At 44.5% G+C, this 20133-nt stretch overlaps 1 protein-coding gene across 4 annotated transcripts in view; it reads left to right on the top strand.

The window, feature by feature from the left end:
- Positions 1-20133, top strand: part of TENM4 (teneurin transmembrane protein 4) — a 1150563-nt gene that overhangs the window by 450610 nt on the left and 679820 nt on the right. For all 4 annotated transcript variants that reach the window (XM_033948175.1, XM_033948174.1, XM_033948172.1 and 1 more), the window contains exon 4: positions 3801-4088. In XM_033948175.1, the coding sequence (XP_033804066.1) occupies positions 3866-4088 (223 nt within the window). In that variant the 5' untranslated portion in view covers positions 3801-3865. The remainder of the gene's footprint in view (positions 1-3800; positions 4089-20133) is intronic.

The raw sequence follows: 20133 nt of genomic DNA, 5'->3' as shown, positions 1-20133 counted from the left end.
TTAAAACACGTGTACTTTGTTCAATCTCTCAAGTTACAGAGCAAAAGAACCGTGTAGTGCTCGGTTGCATTTTGCAGGTTTATGGTCTATCATCCAATTAAAACAGTTTTAGACCCTATATACAAGTTAGGATGCGCTATGCCCGAATTTTATGGCGGCATTATCCAGAGGATGGGCTTCCAGTTGGCGGAAAATGGCCTTAAACTTCTAGTGCGCTGGTGTATGACACCTGTGCGCCTACACAAAATATTGTCTGCAATTAGTGAGATCTGTTGGAGGGGGTGTGGGTGTCCGGGTACATTTTTTTCATATGTGGTGGGAGTGTACACGTCTGAGGGACTACTGGATACAAGTGTGCGGAGTGTGTGGTGCAGTGGTTAGAACCACAGTCCCAGCACCCTGAGGTTGTGGGTTCAAATCCCACACTGCTCCTTGTGACCCTGGGCAAGTCACTTAATCCCCCCATTGCCCCAGGTACATTAGATAGATTGTGAGCCCACCAGGACAGACAGGGAAAAATGCTTGAGTACCTGGATAAATTCATGTAAACCATTCTGAGCTCTCCTGGGAGAACCGTATAGAAAATTGAATAAATAAATAGTGTGAAAAGTTTCAGCCTCTGATAACCAGAGCTGGTATTGTGACATCATAATGCCTCATTCCACCAATAAGAGCCAACCTCATTAGTGATGTCACAATGGCTTGAATGTTCCATACTTGGCTCACTTTTACTACATTTTGATTTCTAAAGTGGCGCAGTGGTTAAAGCTACAGCCTCAGCACCCTGAGGTTGTGGGTTCAAATCCCACACTGCTCTTTGTGACCCTGGGCAAGTCATTTAATTCCTCCATTGCCTCAGGTACATTAGATAGAGTGTGAGCCTGCCGAGACAAATAGGGGAAAAATGCTTGAGTACCTGAATGTAAACCGCTTAGACTAGGCAGCTTCCCATAATCGTCTGAGTTTCCATTATTTCTTATGGGAAATTCGCTTTGATATACGAGCGCTTTGGATTACAAGCTTGCTTCTGGAACGAATTATGTTCGCAGACCAAGGTTTTACTGTACTTGACTAATTAACTCATTCTATTCCATGGATCATGTTTACTGTTAATAATCTTTTGTAAACCGCGTTGAACTTATGGTTACGCGGTTAATAAGCACTATATTATGTTATATAAATGCTTAAATAAATAAAAATAGAATATAGGCAGATTGCTACAGATCCCTGTTGCGATGAGGGTGGATATTGCTTTGTTAGGGGTCAAGATTGATGGCTTGGACGCGCCTCAGGACATACTGGCAGGGTTAGCCTTTACAGCAACCAGGCCGGTATTGGCGCAGTTGTGGAGAAGTCCCACTATTCCTGCTATCCACCTTAAGCGGGAGCGTTTGGGAGGTGTGTGTGATAAGTATAGGTTTACTGCTTTATTGACCCGTAAATGGCCTCAATTTTTGGACATAAGGGGCAGATATTTGGAGGCAGAAGAAGGTGAAAAGGATTTTTAGGAGTTATGACTTTGTTAGGGAGCGTTGGGGGGACTTTTAAAGGAAAGTTGGATAATTTGTCTATATCATAGTCTTGAAAATCTGCACTGAAGAGAATAGTTAAGTTCTGGAACGCGTTGCCAGAGGATGTGGTAAGAGCGGATCGCATAGCTGGTTTTAAAAAGGTTTGGACAAGTTCCTGGCGGAAAAGTCCATAGTCTGTTATTGAGAAAGACAAGGGGAAAGCCACTGCTTGCCCTGTATTGGTAGCATGGAATGTTGCTACTCCTTGGATATAGGACAATGAAGCCATTGTAACTTCACTGATGAGGATGACTCTGAGGCACTGTGGAATGAGGCATTATGACATCACAATTTCAGCTCTGGAATGAGGCATTATGACATCACAATCTCAGTTGCTCTCATTGGGGGTTCTGGAATCTTACTATTCTTTGAGATGCTGGAATGTTGCTACTCTTTGGGTTTTAGACAGTAACTAGGGACCTGGATTGGCCACTGTGAGAACGGATTGCTGGGCTTGATGGATCATTGGTCTAACCCAGTAAGGCTGTTCTTATGCTCTTACATGTGCCAAGTATAGGACAATCAAGCCATTGTAACATCACTGCTGAGGTTGGCTCTGAAGCATTATGACATCACAATCTCAGCTCTGGAATTTTGCTCTCATTGGAGATCTTGCTCTTCTTTGAGATGATGGAATGTTGCTACTCCTTGGGTTTTGACCAGGTACTAGGGACCTGTATTGGCCACCGTGAAAATGGGCTACTGGGCTTGATGGACCATTGGTCTGACCAGTATGGCAGCTCTCATGTTCTTTTGTGACCTAAGTATAGGACAATCAAGTCATTGTAACATCACTGCTGAGGTTGGCTCTGAGGCACTGTGGAATGAGGCATTATGACATCACAATCTCAGCTCTGGAATGTTGGTCTCATGGGGGTTCTGGAATCTTGCTCTTCTTTGAGATGCTGGAATGTTGCTACTCCTTGGGTTTTGACCAGGTACTAGGGACCTGTATTGGCCACCGTGAAAATGGGCTACTGGGCTTGATGGATCATTGGTCTGACCAGTATGGCAGTTCTCATGTTCTTTTGTGAGCTAAGTATAGGACAATCAAGTCATTGTAACATCACTGCTGAGGTTGGCTCTGAGGCACTGTGGAATGAGGCATTATGACATCACAATCTCAGCTCTGGAATGTTGGTCTCATGGGGGTTCTGGAATCTTGCTCTTCTTTGAGATGCTGGAATGTTGCTCTGGGTTTTGGCCAGGTACTAATGACCTGGATTGTCCACTGTGAGAATGGGCTACTGGGCTTGATGGACCATTGGTCTGACCCAATAAGCCCCTTCTTATGTTCTTATGTGTTAACGGAGCACCAGATATGGCTGAGGTTAAAGTGTTTCAGTTTCATACATGTGGAAATTACACTGCTTATTTTCTAGTCGCAAAGAGCCCAATTCTATAAATGGTGCCTAGGTTAGGCGCCATTAGACGCCCTAATCACAGACACCTAGTGATATCTAACTTAGGGATCCTTTTACGAAGCCACGTTAGCGGTTTAACGCGCGTAATACCGCGCGCTAATTTGCCGGCCGTGCTAGCCGCTACCGCCTCCTCTTGAGCAGGTGGTAGTTTTCCGGCTAGCGCGGGGGTTAACGCGTAATTAAAAAGTCGCGTGCGATAAATCCGCTAACATGGCTTCGTAAAAGGAGCCCCTAGTTCCGCATGCAGCGTAATTGGTTTTAATTGGTGATTAAAAGCCGATTTAAATAAAATCATTATTTAAATTGTTAATTTAGGTTGCGCGTCGATGTCCACACAGCGCCTAGCAATGCCTAAGTCGAAGTGCCCTCCGATACCTAACTACACCTTCCTGAAAAGCAGGTGTGGTTAGGAGCAGAGAACAGGCGTGGTTGACTTAGGTGTCGCTAGGCATTGTAGTTAGGCGCTGGTAAATTGGGCCAGGTAAAGCACCGGCATGTACCGCTAGGCGTGATTCTATAAAAGATACTTAGCGGTTAATAGACAACTGCGCAGAGTGGCACATAGATAGAAGTCGCTAGGCGCCATTTATAGAATCAGGCCCAAAGAGCATAAATGGATATAAGGAGTTGTACCAAATCAACAAAAGATATTTATAGAACCCTGAAGAAGATGAATATGATTAAGAAATGTATTTTGTTAGCTTAAACACTGCACATTATATTATTGCAAAAAAGACTGAGAATTCAAGGTAATTAATGCATGTCAGGCTCTGATGTTTCTTTCCCTTTGTCCTCTATTTTGCAGAATATTTTGATCTGTTTGCCCCCAGACATTGCATTTTTAATGTTCAAGAGGAAGACCAAAGTGCCATGGATGTGAAGGAAAGGAAGTCTTACCGATCTCTGACTAGGCGCCGTGACCCAGAGCGTCGCTACACCAGCTCCTCGGCAGAGAGCGATGATAGTAAAATACCTCAGAAGTCCTACAGTTCCAGTGAGACTCTGAAGGCTTACGACCAAGACTCCCGGCTGGCCTATAGTAATCGGGTCAAAGACATGGTGCACCAGGAGGTTGATGAATTCTGTCGGACGGGTAAGCGTGGACTCTGTTGTTGCAAGCTGTGTTGCTCATGGGATGCCACTTTTTTCAATGAGCAAGGGTAAAAATGTGGCTGAGATACGTACAATATGTTTTAGAAGGGCTGAAGACTTTTACAAATGATATTAATTGATGAGTCATTCAAACAAAAGAGGAAATCCCTTATCTTAGACCATGGGCTTGATCCTCGAGAACCGCAAACCAGTCGTAATTGATGAGTCATTCAAACAAAAGAGGAAATCCCTTATCTTAGACCATGGGCTTGATCCTCGAGGGCCGCAACCCAGTCGTAATTGATGAGTCATTCAAACAAAAGAGGAAATCCCTTATCTTAGACCATGGGCTTGATCCTCGAGGACCGCAACCCAGTCGTAATTGATGAATCATTCAAACAAAAGAGGAAATCCCTTATTTTAGACCATGGGCTTGATCCTCGAGGACCGCAACCCAGTCGTAATTGAAGAGTCATTCAAACAAAAGAGGAAATCCCTTATCTTAGAACCATGGGATTGATCCTCGAGGACGTTAAGCCAGTCAGGATTTCCTCAATGAATATGCACAAGATCTTTTTGCACGCACTGTCTTCATTGTATGCAAATAGATTTCATGCATATTTATTGTGGAAATTCTGAAAACCCCACTAGGTTGCGACTCTTGAGAGCTGAGATTGGACACCCCTGCCTTAGATGGTTTTATTAATGTCATATCTGGCATATCTGAGCCAATGTTAATTGGTTTAAAATCCATTGATTTACATATTATCCCAGGACAAACAGGCAGCATATTCTCAACATGTGGGTGACATCACATGTCACCCACAGACCCCTAGTGGACGTTTTCGCAAGCAGACTTGCTTGAAGACCTTCAAGCTTGCGAGTGGACCGTGCATGTGCGAGTGCCCCTCCCGCCCGACCTAGGGCATGCATCTCCTCAGTGTGGCCTCAGTTTTAAAGTTTCCGCGGAGCCAGAAGCCCTGCTCCCTTGCTTCGCGCGAAATCATTGTGCCTCTTTGCACCGCAGCTTGCTTTTTTTGTTTTCAGGTTAGTCGCTGTGTTCACGTCTTTTGTTTTTCTTTTTTTTTTCACTTCATGTACTTTGCGCCGGGTAACCGGACTTAGTTAAGCCGCTTGGCTTCGCGGGGCCGCGGCTGTGATTTTTCTTATGTCCTTATGTCCAGTGCAACCGGGTGATCTCCAGCACTGATCCCCATCGTTGGTGTGTGGAGTGCCTTGGTGCAGACCACTGTGCTGAGTCCTGCCCGCGTTGTGGTCAGAGGGTGGCCAAAATTCTTCAACTGTTTGGCCTAATGGAACCTGCGGGACAGGCCTCGAGCTCGGCCTTGGCCCCGGCATTGGTGGCCTCGGCCTCGAAGTCCCCCTCGGCTTCGAAAACCCCAGCCTCGGCTCCTCCTGATATCCCGGCCTCGGGTAAGTCTCCTCTTGCCTCCTCTTGCCTCCTCAGGTGTGCCGGCAAAGAAGCCTACCTCGGAGTCTCATGTGAGTGCCGCTTTGTCGGCCTCTTCGAGACATCATTCAAAGCGTGCCTCCTCACATAGGGAATACTCTTCCTCGAGATCACCCCCGAAGAAGCGCACTGCTGCACCTCCGACCCAGCAGCCTCTGGTCTCGGTGCCTATGTTCGAGGATATGCTTAAGGCTGTCCTTAAGATGCAGCTTTCCTCAGTGATGAGCCAACTGGTCCCGGCCTCGTCAACTGACCTCGACCTCGACCCAGTCCCGGTCTGACCAGCCTGGGCTTTCTTCCCTTGTGTCTCGGGGCCATGCTCGGAAGTCTCGCAGACTGCCCTCGAGTGACTCCTTCTCCCCGGAGTTGGGGCGTGTGGTCTTTCGGATGTCCCAGAAGGGACCCCGCACCTTGCCCTCGGCCTCGTTGAGGCTTGCTCCTTCTAAGAAGCTTTGGTCTTCCCCGCCCCTCCGGGGCCGGTCTCCGACCTCGAGACCCACGGGGCTTCTGTTGTCTTCGGCTTTAGAGGCAGGTCTCCGTTTGTCCCCATCCTCTCTGCTTTCCCCAGGCAGCCGGATGGATGTTGCCCAAGTGGTTGCCTCGAGCCATGAGGGGGAGTTTTCCTTTGCTCCGTCCCCCCGAGGCTTCGCAAACTGGTGCCCTAGACGCCGGGGTCCTCCCCGAGTCGCTTTCCATGGGGCCACTCTTCCTCACCCTCGAGGCATTTTAGTAGAGCTTCCTTGATCTCTCGTTCTCATGACTGAGGCTCCGGCTTATTATTCGAGGGAAGTTTCTCCCTCTTTTTCTGCTGTCCCCAGATCTCGTTCTCGGTCCCCTCTGGAGGATGAGTCTTCTCCTCGAAATTCCTCCCTCACTCGTTTTATTTCCGATATGGGTAAGGCCTTGCAGCTGGATCTCCAGTCTGAGTCCTGCTTTACCCAGGAGTACTTGGCGGAGATCGGGGTTCCTCACCCGCCCCGTGAGGCGTTGCGCTTGCTGCTGCATCAGGTTCTTCGGCAGACCTTCTTCCGGAACCTGGAGATGCCGTATGCTGTTACTGCCATCCCCTCCAAATTGGAGTCCTGTTACCAGACGGTCCCAGTCAAGGGGTTTGAGAATGCTCAGCTTTCCCCTCGAAGGTCTATGCTGCAGTCCCTCCGGGCCGGGAAGGGCGTACCAATCACCAGTGAAAATATAATTCAATTACAATCCCTTTTATTTGATTTTTGTTCTTCCACTCTGAACCCTTTAATTTTAGGGGACTTTAATATTCACTTCGACGATGCCTATAATACTCAAACTAAAAATATCCTTTCACACATTGACCTTTTAGAAATGCTCCCTTTAATATCAGACCAAACTCATTACTTAGGACACACCATTGACATGGTACTCATTCCAAATTCCCAAACAAACAACTACTTTTTTAATTTCAGTAAACCAGTTCCTTGGTCGGATCATTATTTAATTTCAATATCTTACTTTCTTACTTCAATAAAATCTCAAACTTCTAAGAAAATAGTTAAATTCAGAGACTTTAACAACCTCTCCTCTGAGACTATTTCCACTACATATTCTCCACACTTGTTTGATTTTACCTCTATTTCACTAGATGACTCTCTCCACCTTTGGACTACAAATATCTGTTGCTTATTAGATACAGTCGCTCCTCTTCAATTTAAAACTATTCCTGAAAGGAAATCTACCAATCCTTGGTACACATCAGAGCTTAAACTTATAAAACAACAATTAAGATCACTAGAACGAAAATGGAGAAAAGATAAATCATTAACTAATTTGGAACTATTTAAGGAACACTCAAAATTTTACAAATCTAAAATAAATCATGCAAAAACAAAACATTATTCAGGTATGATTCAAAAAGCTTCTAATTCCTCTTCTCTCTATCGCATATTAAATTCTATTACATACTCAAACAAACGGAAAAGCCAAGAAAACGAACTTAACCTCTCTGCCCAGGATCTAGCGAATTACTTTACCGAGAAAATTAATAAGATCAGATCTACTTTTATCTCAAATTTATCCAGTCAAGAGCCAATCGAGTCTAGCACATTATCTTCAAAATGTTCCAACTTTAAAATTCCAAATCTGACAGAGATAGAATCCACTCTTAAAGCAATCAATTCAAAAGGTTCTCCAATCGACTCAATTCCCCCATTTTTTTTAAAGCGCTTTATTAGGATCTTTGGCTCAGCAATTCTTACTCTAGTAAGTGAAAGTTTAAAACAAGGCATTGTTCCCAAAGCCTGGAAAAGTTCTATCATTCATCCTTTAATCAAAAATCATAAAATCAGCGCCGAAGACAAGTCAAACTACAGACCTATTGCCAACTTACCATTTTTGTCTAAACTTACAGAGAAAATAGTCTTCAATCAAATCTCTGAATTCATTGAAAAAACAAATATTCTTCACCCCAATCAAACCGGCTTCCGACAACATCATTCCACCGAACACTCACTAATAGGCATGTCCACTACAATTCATTACTTCTTAGACCACCATCAATCCATTCTATTAATCTCCTTAGATCTTTCATCCGCCTTCGATACAATTGATCACGAACTCCTACTTCACAGACTTCATTCAATAGGAATTACAGATCAAGTTTTTTCCTGGTTTCAATCATATTTTTCTGATCGCGTCTCTTCAGTTTCTTTTAACAACTCTACTTCTAATAATTTTACTTCAACTAGTGGCGTCCCCCAAGGCTCCATACTGTCTCCACTATTATTTAATATATTTCTTGCCCCCCTTCTAACCTTATGTCAATCAATAGGTTTTAATGTCTTCGCTTACGCCGACGACGTACAACTTTTACACCCTATTGATATTGATAATCCTTCAGACACTTCAGAGATCAATGCAAAACTAGAAAAAATACATCTATGGCTAAATAACAATAGACTTGCACTAAACATCAACAAGACTAATATATTACTCTTTCCTTGGAAAGACAACCCAAAGCTCAAATTTCCTATTACCATCAAGGATCATCCTATTCAAGAGGTAGATAATATTAAAATATTAGGCGTCATTTTTGACCGTAAACTTTCCTTTCATAACCACATCAGCTATATCATTAAGTCGTCATTCTTTAGACTTCGACAAATTCGTTCTGTTTCTCAATTCCTTAATAATAATGCACTTAACATTCTCATCCATTCTTTCATTATATCCAGGATAGATTACTGTAACGCACTTTTCAAAGGCATAGCTCAAAAAGAAATCAAACGCTTACAGATTATACAGAATACCTCGGTCAAGCTTATCTTTAAAGCCAAAAAATTCGACCATGTCACTCCACTGCTTAAAGAAGCCCACTGGCTTCCTGTTACTCACAGAATCATTTACAAACTCAGCTTGCTTACTTTCAAATCTTTATCTCTCAAAACTCCGTCTTTTATATATAAATCACTAATTCCTTACAATGCGATTAGAACATTAAGATCTACTGATCAACATCTACTTTCAATTCCATCTCTTAAAATTATAAATACAAGACGCCAATTTATCTTTTCCGTCACTGCTCCCCAAACTTGGAATTCTTTACCTCATCACTTGAGACAAGAAGTCAATTTAGAGAAATTCAAAAGTAACCTGAAAACCTTTCTATTCAATGATGCCTTCTTAAATTAACTATTAATTTCATCATAAATCAATTTCAGGACCAAGCTTCACCCATTCCTCATGTTCCTTCCCTAAATGTGATTCCCATCTTTATTTTATATTGTAACTTCTTGCCTGCCCTTTCCCTTATGTTTCCAGTATTGTTATTTTTTGTCTTAAGTCTAGTCAACTTTTCTTAATGTATTACTATGTTTTAATGTAATTTTAATGTACATCGCTTTGAATTAAGAAATAGCGATTAATCAAAATTGAATTAAACTTGAAACTTGAAACTTGAAACCATAGACAAGTTTGGTCGCCGCCTGTATCAAAATTCTACGATGGCGAACCGTGTCCTTAACTACACTTTTACCTTCACGTCCTATCTCAGGTACTGTGTGGACGCCCTCCACTCGTTCCAGACGGACCTGCCGGCTTCTCGGTGTCAGGAGTTTCGGCTTCTCGAGGATACCCTCTCCCAACTCCGTCTCTATATGATCCAGGCGGCTTACAACGCCTTCAAGTTGTCCTCGAGGGTCACGGCCTTTGCGATTGCCATGCGGCGCCTCGCCTGGCTCTGGATTGTGGATATGGACCCGAACCTCCAGGATCGTCTGGCCAATCTCCCTTGTGTGGGGCATTAGCTCTTTGATGATTCCATTGAGGCTGCCACTAAGCACTTCTCAGTGCATGAACGGTCTTTCTCCTCTCTGGTGAGGCTTAAAGCAAAAACTCCTCCGGCTAGGCCATACAAGATCCCTCCTCGGAGGTACTCGCAGAAATCGACTCCTGCGTTCTCTTGGCCGCTTCCCAAGCATCCGCAGCAGCAGCGCCCTGCCTAAGGCCCAGCCGCCGGCTCCGGCGAAACCTGGGCCGTCTTTTTGACAATCCCAGTCTGAGCCTCCTAGCTCCCTTCCTCCTGGAGCCTTCCCCCTCCCCATGAGGGGTCGTCTCCAGCATTTTTACACTCAGTAGGAACGTCTTACCACCGACAGCTGGGTGCTTACCATCGTCTGGGTGGGGTACTCTTCACTTCAATTGCGTACCCCCGGACCTTCCGCCAAGAGAGTTTCCTTCTGCCAGGTCTCAGCTACCTCTTCTTCTGCGGGAAGCTCATGCCCTCCTTCACCTTAGGGCGGTCGAGGAGGTTCCTCCGGATTAGTGGAATACGGGTTTTATTCCCAGTATTTTCTGGCTTCCAAGAAGACGGGAGATCTGCGTCCGATCCTGGACTTTAGGGCTCTGAACAAGTTTATGGTCAAGGAAAAGTTCAGGATGCTCACCCTTCCTACGTTGTATCCCCTGATGGACAAGGGGGATTGGCTGTGCTCTTTGGACCTCAAGGAGGCTTACACGCACATACCGATTCATCCGGCCTCTCTCCGGTATTTGAGATTCCGGGTGGGGGATCTCCATCTCCAATATTGTGTTCTTCCCTTTGGCCTAGCGGCCTCCCCAAGGATTTTCACGAAATGCCTGTTAGTGGTGGCCGCAGCCCTGCGTCTCCGTAGGCTTCAGGTGTTTCCCTATCTCGACGACTGGTTGATCAAGGCGTCATCCCGCCAGGAGGTTCTGCGAGCGACAAATCTGACAATTTTGCTCCTTCAGAGTCTTGGCTTCGAGGTGAATTTTCCCAAGTCTCACCTCTGTCCATCGCAGTCCCTCGAGTTTATTGGAGCAGTCCTGGACACGGTTCGCCTCCACTCCTTCGTGCCCCTGCCTCTTCGGGAGGCCCTTGTACGTCTGTGCCAGCGGGTGGCCCTCCTGTCTTCGGCCCCGGCTCGGCTCAAGATGGTCCTGCTCGGCCACATGGCTTCTATGGTTCACATGACTCCTTTTGCCAGACTTCACCTCCGTATACCTCAATGGACTCTGGCATCCCAATGGAACCAGGATTGAGATCCTGTCTCTCAACTCATTGTTGTGACTCCTTTGTTGAAGCGGTCTCTCCACTGGTGGATGCTCTCTTCCAATTTTTCCAGAAGTTTTCTGTTTCAGGCTCCTCCTCCACAGAAGGTCCTCACGATGGACTCGTCGGCTTATGCTTGGGGAGCGCACCTGGACGATCTTCGCACTCAGGGTCTTTGGTCCAGTGCCGACCACCTTTGTCTCATCAATCTGCTGGAGCTTCGAGCGGTTTGCTACGCTCTAAAGGCTTTTTGTTACCTTCTTCGCGACCATGTGGTGCTGGTTCGCACGGACAACCAGGTCGCCATGTATGTATCAACAAACAAAGGGCACGGGGGTCCCTGTCTCTGTGCCAGGAGGTGATGCGGCTCTGGGATTGGGCCATCCGCCGCAACATCTTCCTTCGAACTGCCTGGCAGACAAGTTGAGCCGCCTTCTGCAGCCTCACGAATGGTCTCTCCATTCCTCGACCCTGCGCCAGGTGTTCGCTCGGTGGGGTACTCCGGAAATCGATCTGCTCGCGTCCCCTCTCAATCACAAGTTGCCCCGTTTCTGCTCCAGGGTTTACACCCCTCACAGGATCGAGGCAGATGCCTTTCTTCTGGATTGGACGAAACTGTTTCTGTACGTGTTTCCTCCTTTCCCTCTGATTCTGAAGACTCCCGTCAGGCTCAAGTCTACTCATGTCACCATGATTTTGATAGCTCCTCGGTGGCCCCGATAACTCAGTTCCAGGGAGCCTCTTCTACTGCCTGTTTTTCCTTCTCTGCTTACGCAGAGTCTGGGATCTCTGCTTCATCCCAACCTGCAGTCTCTGCACATAACAGCTTGGTTCCTCGAGAATTAATGCCCTCGTTCCAGTTTTCTCATGTGCTGGATGTCCTGGAGGCGTCTCGGAAGGAGTCCACTCGCCAATGTTACTCTCAGAAGTGGACTCGTTTTTCTTTCTGGTGTGCTACGCAGCGACAGGATCTGCAGTCCGCCTCCTTGTCTTCTGTCCTGGATTATCTGTTGCACTTGTCTGGGGCTGGCTTCAAATCCACCTCGATTAGAGTCCACCTTAGTGCAATTGCTGCTTTTCATCTGCTGATTGATGGGAAGCCTTTCTCTGTTCATCCTGTGGTTTCCCGCTTCATGAAGGGCTTTTTTCACATTCATCCGTCCCTTAAACCTCCTCCCGTGGTTTGGGATCTCAACGTGGTCCTTGCTCAATTGATGAAACCGCATTTTGAGCCGCTGGTGCGGGCTCACTTGAAGTTTCTCATGTGTTTCTTATTGCGCTCACTTCTGCTCGTAGGGTCGGTGAGCTGCAGGCCTTGGTTGCGGACCCTCCTTTCACTGTTTTCCATCATGATAAGGTGGTTCTCCGTACCCATCCTAAATTCTTGCCTAAGGTTGTCTCGGATTTTCACATCAACCAATCCATTGTTCTTCCTGTGTTTTTTCCGAAGCTCCATTCTCACCCAGGAGAGGTGGCTCTGCATTCTCTTGACTGTAAGCATGTGCTGGCCTTCTACTTGAAGCGCACTGCTCCTCATTGTTCTGCTCCCCAGCTGTTCCTCTCTTTCGATCCTAACCGCTTGGAGCGCTCTGTTTCTAAGAGGACCATTTCTAACTGGTTGGCTGCTAGTATCTCTTCCTGCTACGCTCAGGTTGGTCTCTCCCTGCCGGGTCGGGTCACTGGCAGGGAGAGCAATGGCGGCGTCTGTTGCTTTCCTTCGCTTGACTCAGCTTGAGGAAATCTGCAAGGCTGCCACTTGGTCCTCGGTTCATACGTTCACCTCTCACTACTGTCTGGATGCTTTCTCCAGGCATGACGGCCATTTTGACCAGTCAGTTTTGCAACATCTGTTCTCCTGATTGCCAACTCTCCCACCATCCCTTTCTGGTTAGCTTGGAGGTCTCCCACATGTTGAGAATATGCTACCTGCTTGTCCTGGGATAAAGCACAGTTACTTACCATAACAGGTATTATCCAGGTACAGCAGGCAGATATTTTCGCAACCCAACCATCTCCCCGGGTTGGCTTCTTTGCTAGCTATCTGAACTGAGGGCACGCTGAGGAGACGCATGCCCTAGGTCGGGCGGGAGGGGCACTCGCGCATGCGCGGTCCACTCGCAAGCTTGAAGGTCTTCAAGCAAGTCTGCTTGCGAAAACATCCGCTAGGGGGCTCCGTAGGTGACGTCACCCACATGTTGAGAATATCTGCCTGCTGTCCCTGGATAACACCTGTTACAGTAAGTAACTGTGCTTTATTTGAATTTAGCGCTCGTATTGTTTCAGTAGTAGCTTAAGGTGAATTACATTCAGGTACATTAGGTATTTCCCTGTTCACAGAAGACTTAAAAAGGTTTGTGCCTATGACCGTGAGGATTGTATCCTGGATGCTATATATCGGGGTCTCGCAAACTTTGTGAAGCCGTGACACACTAAACGTGGTGGCCGCGACTCGAAGCATCTAGAAGGATGTGGACGTCGACGCAATGACACCACGCACATGCGTAATGTCATCGCGTTGATGTCTGCGCATGTGAGAAGGCCCTCTAGACGGGGCCCTGAGCCGCAAGTGGAGGGGGAGGGGGTGCTGGAAGGGAAGTGGCAAGGAGAGGCGCCAGCGCCGGTTAACTGCCTTCAGGGTGTGCTTCTCACCACGAGAGGCATGTCCTGTAGGCAGTCAACCGGTTTCGAGACCTCTCCTCCTCCCCGGCATCTTGTGGCACACCTGGAATCGGCACACACTTTGCGATACACTGCTATATATAGTAACATAGTAGATGATGGCAGATAAAGACCTGAATGGTCCGTCTAGTCTGCCCAACCTGATTTAATCTAAAAATTAGTTTTTTTTTGGGGGGGGGGTCTTCTTCTCCTTAGCTATTTCTGGGCAAGAATCTAAAGCTCTGCCCGGTACTGTTCTTAGGTACTAAAATTAGGTTCAACTAAACTTTGAACATATGTCCATCGGGGGGGGGGGGGGGTTGCTCATTTGAGAAAGTGTGCAGAACAATATCAAGAAGTGGGGAAAAAAAAGCCTCAAAACTCACACTGTCAGCAGGGGGGGGGGGTTCCAGGTGGCCCGGATGCACAACCGGGTTGCTGAGGCAGGAGGGAGTGGGCATCCCTCTTGTCTCTCTTGGTGCTTCGCTGTCGCTAGGGTGGCTGTCATCATCAGGGGTTCGGGGACCCACAGTTGTCGTTGGCGGGAGTATAATGGCTGTGGTTGGGAGGGGAGGCTGGCACAACTTTTTTTTTTAACGGGGGTACCACGCACAACATATGTGTCCTTTAAAAAAAAAAAAGTTTCCTGCCCCGAACAGCTGAGCAGCAGGACGTTGCTTTGGGGCTTCCCCTGCCGGCTCTGCACATGTGTTATAGTCACTCTCACAGCGATTCATCAGCAGGATCTGACGGGGATTACGACAAACCTCCGCTCAAATCATTTGCACGTAAACGTGTTTGAGCATCAGTTGCTCTTTTGGAATTGGCCAAAAATCAGAGCGCTGCGGACTCGCACGGTCTGACTACTACTGCTGAAAGGCGTACGCAGCACTGTACATTTTGACCTGTATAGACGGTCCCTGCTCAGGCCTATCTTTATTCGCCATAACTTAGTTGGCCAGTGCTGAGTACTGACTTAGGCAATTAAGTTAGTGCTGGCCAAAGAAAAACTAAATATTCAACGCCGGCCGCTGGAAACAGCCTGGCATTCAGTATCTGGGGGTTCAGCACCGACTGCAGGATTTAGCTGGGCTGCCTCCCAAAGTCAGAACGTCAGCCTTAAAATGTCTGATGTTCCACGTGGTGTAGTTTTGTGAAAGTGATGGGGTTATGTCATTTAAATTTAAAATTTGCAAGTATTTTTGGGAATCCAATTGTTATATCTCCTGGAGCTCCAGTCGCAATTTATAATACCATTGTTTTGGGGGGGGGGGGGGGGTTTTGGCTTCTGAGTTTTTTCAATTTGAAAATCACAGTGTGTTATTTTTTTCCAGCTGTTTCTCATCAATTCCACTAGCACTGGAATTGTCACTTCTGAAAACCATCCATTTTTCTTGTCTATGACTATGATATCGGGAGTGTTGTGTTCCAAATGTCTGCCAGTTTGAATTTTTAAATTCCCTCACGATCTTGACCTGCTCATTTTCAATGACATAATCCAAATCGTTGTATGACACTTGTTCATGGCATAACTTGAAGTCAAGTTGAGGTATTTTGCTAGGGGCACAGAATAGATGGTCTACAGTTCCATTGTTAGCTTTGCATAATTGGCATTTGCTGTCATTTGACTTTTTTTTTTTTTTCCCAAACTTATAATAATAATAATAATAATAATAACTTTATTTTATATACCGCCAACTATCTTGCGACTTCTAGGCGGTTTACAATAAAGAGAAGTGGTTTACAATATAGAGAAACTGTAGTTACAATATAGATAAACTGTAGTTACAATAAAGAGAGACTGTACATACAGCGGATTAAAGGGTATAACATTGTACATCTGCCATAACGTTTCAAACTTATCTGCCATAACGTTTGTTTGAATTGCATGTCCTTGGTCTGCTAAGATCATTCATTCCATTTCTTTTTCAAGTTCCCCAGGTTTTTTGGTCACATTTTCCATCAATATCTTTCATGTCTTCACTATGCACTTGCTTATCTTTCCAGTTGATGATGAAGATGATAAAGGGATGGAACGACTCTCGTATGAGGAAAGACTAAAAAGGTTAGGGCTCCTCAGCTTGGAAAAGAGATGGCTGAGGAGAGATATGATTGAGGTCTACAAAATCCTGAGTGGAGTAGAAACGGGTACAAGTGGATCGATTTTCACTTCGTCAAAAATTACAAAGACTAGAGGACACTCGGTGAAGTTAGAGGGAAATACTCTTAAAACCAATAGGAGGAATTTTTTTTTTCACCCAGAGAATAGTTAAGCTCTGGAACACGTTGCCAGAGGATGAGGTAAGAGCAGATAGCATAGCTGGTTTTAAGAAAGGTTTGGACAAGTTCCTGGAGGAAAAGTCCATAGTCTGTTATTGAGAAAGACATGGGGGAACCCACTGCTTGCCCTGGATCGGTAGCATGGAATGTTGCTATTCCTTGGGTTTTGGCCAGGTACTAGTGACCTGGATTGGCCGCCATAAGAATGGGCTACTGGGCTTGATGAACCATTGGTCTGACCCAGTAAGGCTACTCTTATGAACTTTCATTTTGTTTCTTGCTTTTTTATATTCTGTCTTCAATTCCGGTTTCAGCACATTTTCTTTCCGAACTTCATTTGATAAGGGCTCTTTGCTTTATTGTGCCCTAAACGGTTAAGAAAACTGAATAGAGCTGAACCTGTAATGTGGAATGACATTTTAGAAAGGAATATCATACAATACAACTTCTTGTATCCTGCAATTTTCATTGCGGCTTCCAAAATGGGTTTCATTTGTGGTAAAGTGTTGTTGAGAAGCGAGATTAATATTGCTGGATTAGTTCAAGGGATGGCAGTTTGTGAGATGAAGATGCCTGGTAAGAAGTAGAGTCTACTGGGGGAAGCGAGATGTTTTTAATCTTTTTTCTGAACAGGCAACGTGTAGGAAGTCATTGGAGATAGGCTGGTAGACTGTTCATGATATGTAGTCCTAGGAACTCATAAGTGGAGTTGAACTATCCTCTTCCACCATACTCTTTGAGAGAATGGAAATCATATTTTAAATCGCTGTGTGGTCCTTGAGTTAAGGAAGGTGTGCGAGATTGGAATGCCAACCACTAGTCTGCTGGAGTTTTCTCCAAAGATGAACTTGTGAATCATACAGGCTAACTTATAGTGAATCACAAACTAGATTGAGTCATCCAGGTTGGGATGACTCAATTGAGCAAGTATTTTAGAAAAGGGTCTGCCGACGTAGATCACTTTCTAAACTACATGCCTACGTGAACATCCCTGTGGTATTGATGTCCGATAGGAGCACTCATTTGGGGAAAGCAAGCATCAAGAACATAGACACCAACCATTCTGCCATATAGATGTGTCCGGTTCGTCACTATTACATCTAAGAGGATCTTAGACCACAGACAATGCAATGATCAACACTGCAAACCCACAGTTAACAAATCCTGAATCCCCCACCTCCTTTCATCATTGTCCTATTTTTCCAAACCCTCAATCTTCATGTTCCAACCCTCCTCCCCTTTTGAGCCTGTCACAGGACCTCCACCAAGCCATTTTCTCTGCTGAAAGAGGCCCATATCAAGTAGGCCAACACGATCCTCACATATCCCTAGGACTCCCCCCCCCCCCCCAGGCTACCCTCAGGACTCACCTGGGTATCTTCATGGTGGCATAGCTAATTAGTGCAAGTGTGATCCCCTCCATTCTCGCTCATATGGTTCTGGGTGTCAAAATAGTGGTGTTGAACCCTAGCAGTAGCCTCACGGTAATACTAATGGTAATGAAGCTTATATTCCTCCCAACTCCCTATTACCATGTTCCAAGCGGATAACATAAGATTACAATATGTGTAATAAAACAATGAAGCTAGAAAACTTAAAATCTTTTTAAACAAATAGGTTTTCAAAGCCTTTCAAAATGACACATAAGATGAGGTAGTTCTTAACTCAATCAACTGTCTGATATGGAAATGATATACTCACAAGTTTTTATACTTAACCTTAGAGAAAGATGGAAAATAAACTAAGCGAGAATCACTAGCTCGTGAGGTCAAAGGAAGACAGAGGACATGAAAATAAAGAAATGAAATATTCAGCACAAAATCCTTCAAACATCTAATAAACCCAGCGTATGCGGTTTAAAATTGTTGGGCCTTGACTGGCAGCCATTGAAACCTCATCAAGGTGGGTGTAACATGGTCCGATCATTTTAGCCTCAAAATCATCTTAGTAGTAAATTGTGCCAAACGAACCTGATTGAATTTTTTGATTGGGTGACCAGAGAGCTGGATCGAGGACATATGCTAGATGTAATTTACTTGGATTTCAGCAAAGCCTTTGATACAGTTCCTCATAGGAGGCTGTTGAACAAACTTGAAGGGCTGAAGTTAGGACCCAAAGTGGTGAACTGGGTCAGAAACTGGCTGTCAGACAGACGCCAGAGGGTGGTGGTTAATGGAAGTCGCTCGAAGGAAGGAAAGGTGACTAGTGGAGTCCCTCAGGGTTCGGTGCTGGGGCCAATCCTGTTCAATATGTATGTAAGTGACATTGCTGAAGGGTTAGAAGGAAAAGTGTGCCTTTTTGCAGATGATACCAAGATTTGTAACAGAGTAGACACCGAAGAGGGAGTGGAAAATATGAAAAAGGATCTGCAAAAGTTAGAGGAATGGTCTAATGCCTGGCAACTAAAATTCAATGCAAAGAAATGCAGAGTAATGCATTTGGGGATTAATAATAGGAAGGAACCGTATATGCTGGGAGGAGAGAAGCTGATATGCACGGACAGGGAGAGGGACCTTGGGGTGATAGTGTCCGAAGATCTAAAGGCGAAAAAACAGTGTGACAAGGCAGTGGCTGCTGCCAGAAGGATTCTGGGCTGTATAAAGAGAGGCGTAGTCAGTAGAAGGAAGAAGGTGTTGATCAAGTTTCAAGTTTCAAGTTTATTTAACTCTTGATGGATCGCCTATTACAAATATTCTAAGCGATGTACATAATATAATAAAACAACTTTAAACTTATTAATCCAAAAATAACTAACATGAAAAGAAGGAAAGGGGGTGTAGTTACAATAAGGGAATAGGAAAAAGGAAAAAACAAAAGGTATGGTAAAAATTACAGAGCACTTTTGTGAATATTAATTAAAACAAAATAAATAATTTAGAATTATTAAAGGTCATAGGCATCCTTAAACAAATAAGATTTTAATAGTTTTTTAAAGGTTAAAATATCTTGTTCTATTCTAATGTATTGGGGAAGAGAGTTCCACCATTTTGGACCTGCGACGGTAAAGATGTCCGCTCTTCTCGTTCCGATAACTTTTAAAGAAGGGACTGATAATAAGTTTAACTCAGATGAACGTAAAGATCTTTGGGGATTGTAGGGGATCAATGATTTAGATATGAATAGTGGTTCACTAGATTTGAGGGTCTTAAAAATTAAGAACATCAATTTATACAGGATTCTATGGTTAACAGGTAACCAATGTGCATCTATCAATAAAGGTGATACGTGATCGAATTTTTTGCCGTTATAGATAAGTTTTATTGCCGTGTTTTGGACGATTTGAAGTCTCCTTTTTTCTTTTTGGGTAATGTTTAAGAATAGAGCATTACAGTAATCAATTTTTGCAATGATAAATGAATGTATTAGGATTTTTAAAGAGGAAGGATAAAGGAATTTGGCAATGGCTCTAATCTGACGTAGTTTAAAGAAACAGTTTTGGATGATAGAAGAAATATGTTCATGGTAGGAGAGGTTTTCATCGAATATTACCCCCAGAATTTTAATTGAGGATTCCATACTGATAGGTATGTTATGGAGTAGAAATGGGTTGGTGAGAAAGATGTCTTTTTTCCAATTAAATAAAATGGATTTAGTCTTATTGATGTTTAATGCTAATTTATTCGAATTCAACCAATTATATACTTGTTCTAATTTATGATTTATAGTGGTGATGTCTGTATTACTTTCGGGATTCAAAGGGTGGAGTAATTGAATGTCGTCAGCATAGGAGAATGGAATGAAACCTATGGCCTGACAAATTTCCAATAGTGGCGATAAAAAAATATTAAATAATAGTGGAGAAAGGATGGATCCTTGAGGGATGCCGAATGTTGAGGAAAAAATAGTGGAATCTTCGTTGTTAAATCTCACAGATGAAGTGCGGTTGTTAAGATAAGATTTAAACCAATCTAAGACTTTGCCGCTTATTCCTTTTTCTTCTAATCTGTTTAGGAGTAAGTCATGATCGATGGTGTCGAAGGCAGCGGAAATATCTAAAGAAAAAAGAATAACCGATTTATGGTGGTCGAGATAGTATTGGATGTTAGTGGTTAAACCTATTAATGAATATTCTGTACTATGATTTTTTCTAAATCCAGTTTG

Source organism: Geotrypetes seraphini, chromosome 6, assembly GCF_902459505.1.
Source record: "Geotrypetes seraphini chromosome 6, aGeoSer1.1, whole genome shotgun sequence".
NCBI lineage: Eukaryota > Metazoa > Chordata > Amphibia > Gymnophiona > Dermophiidae > Geotrypetes > Geotrypetes seraphini.
The sequence above is the reverse complement of the archived record's forward strand: the minus strand, read 5'-3'. Positions and strand labels throughout refer to the sequence as shown.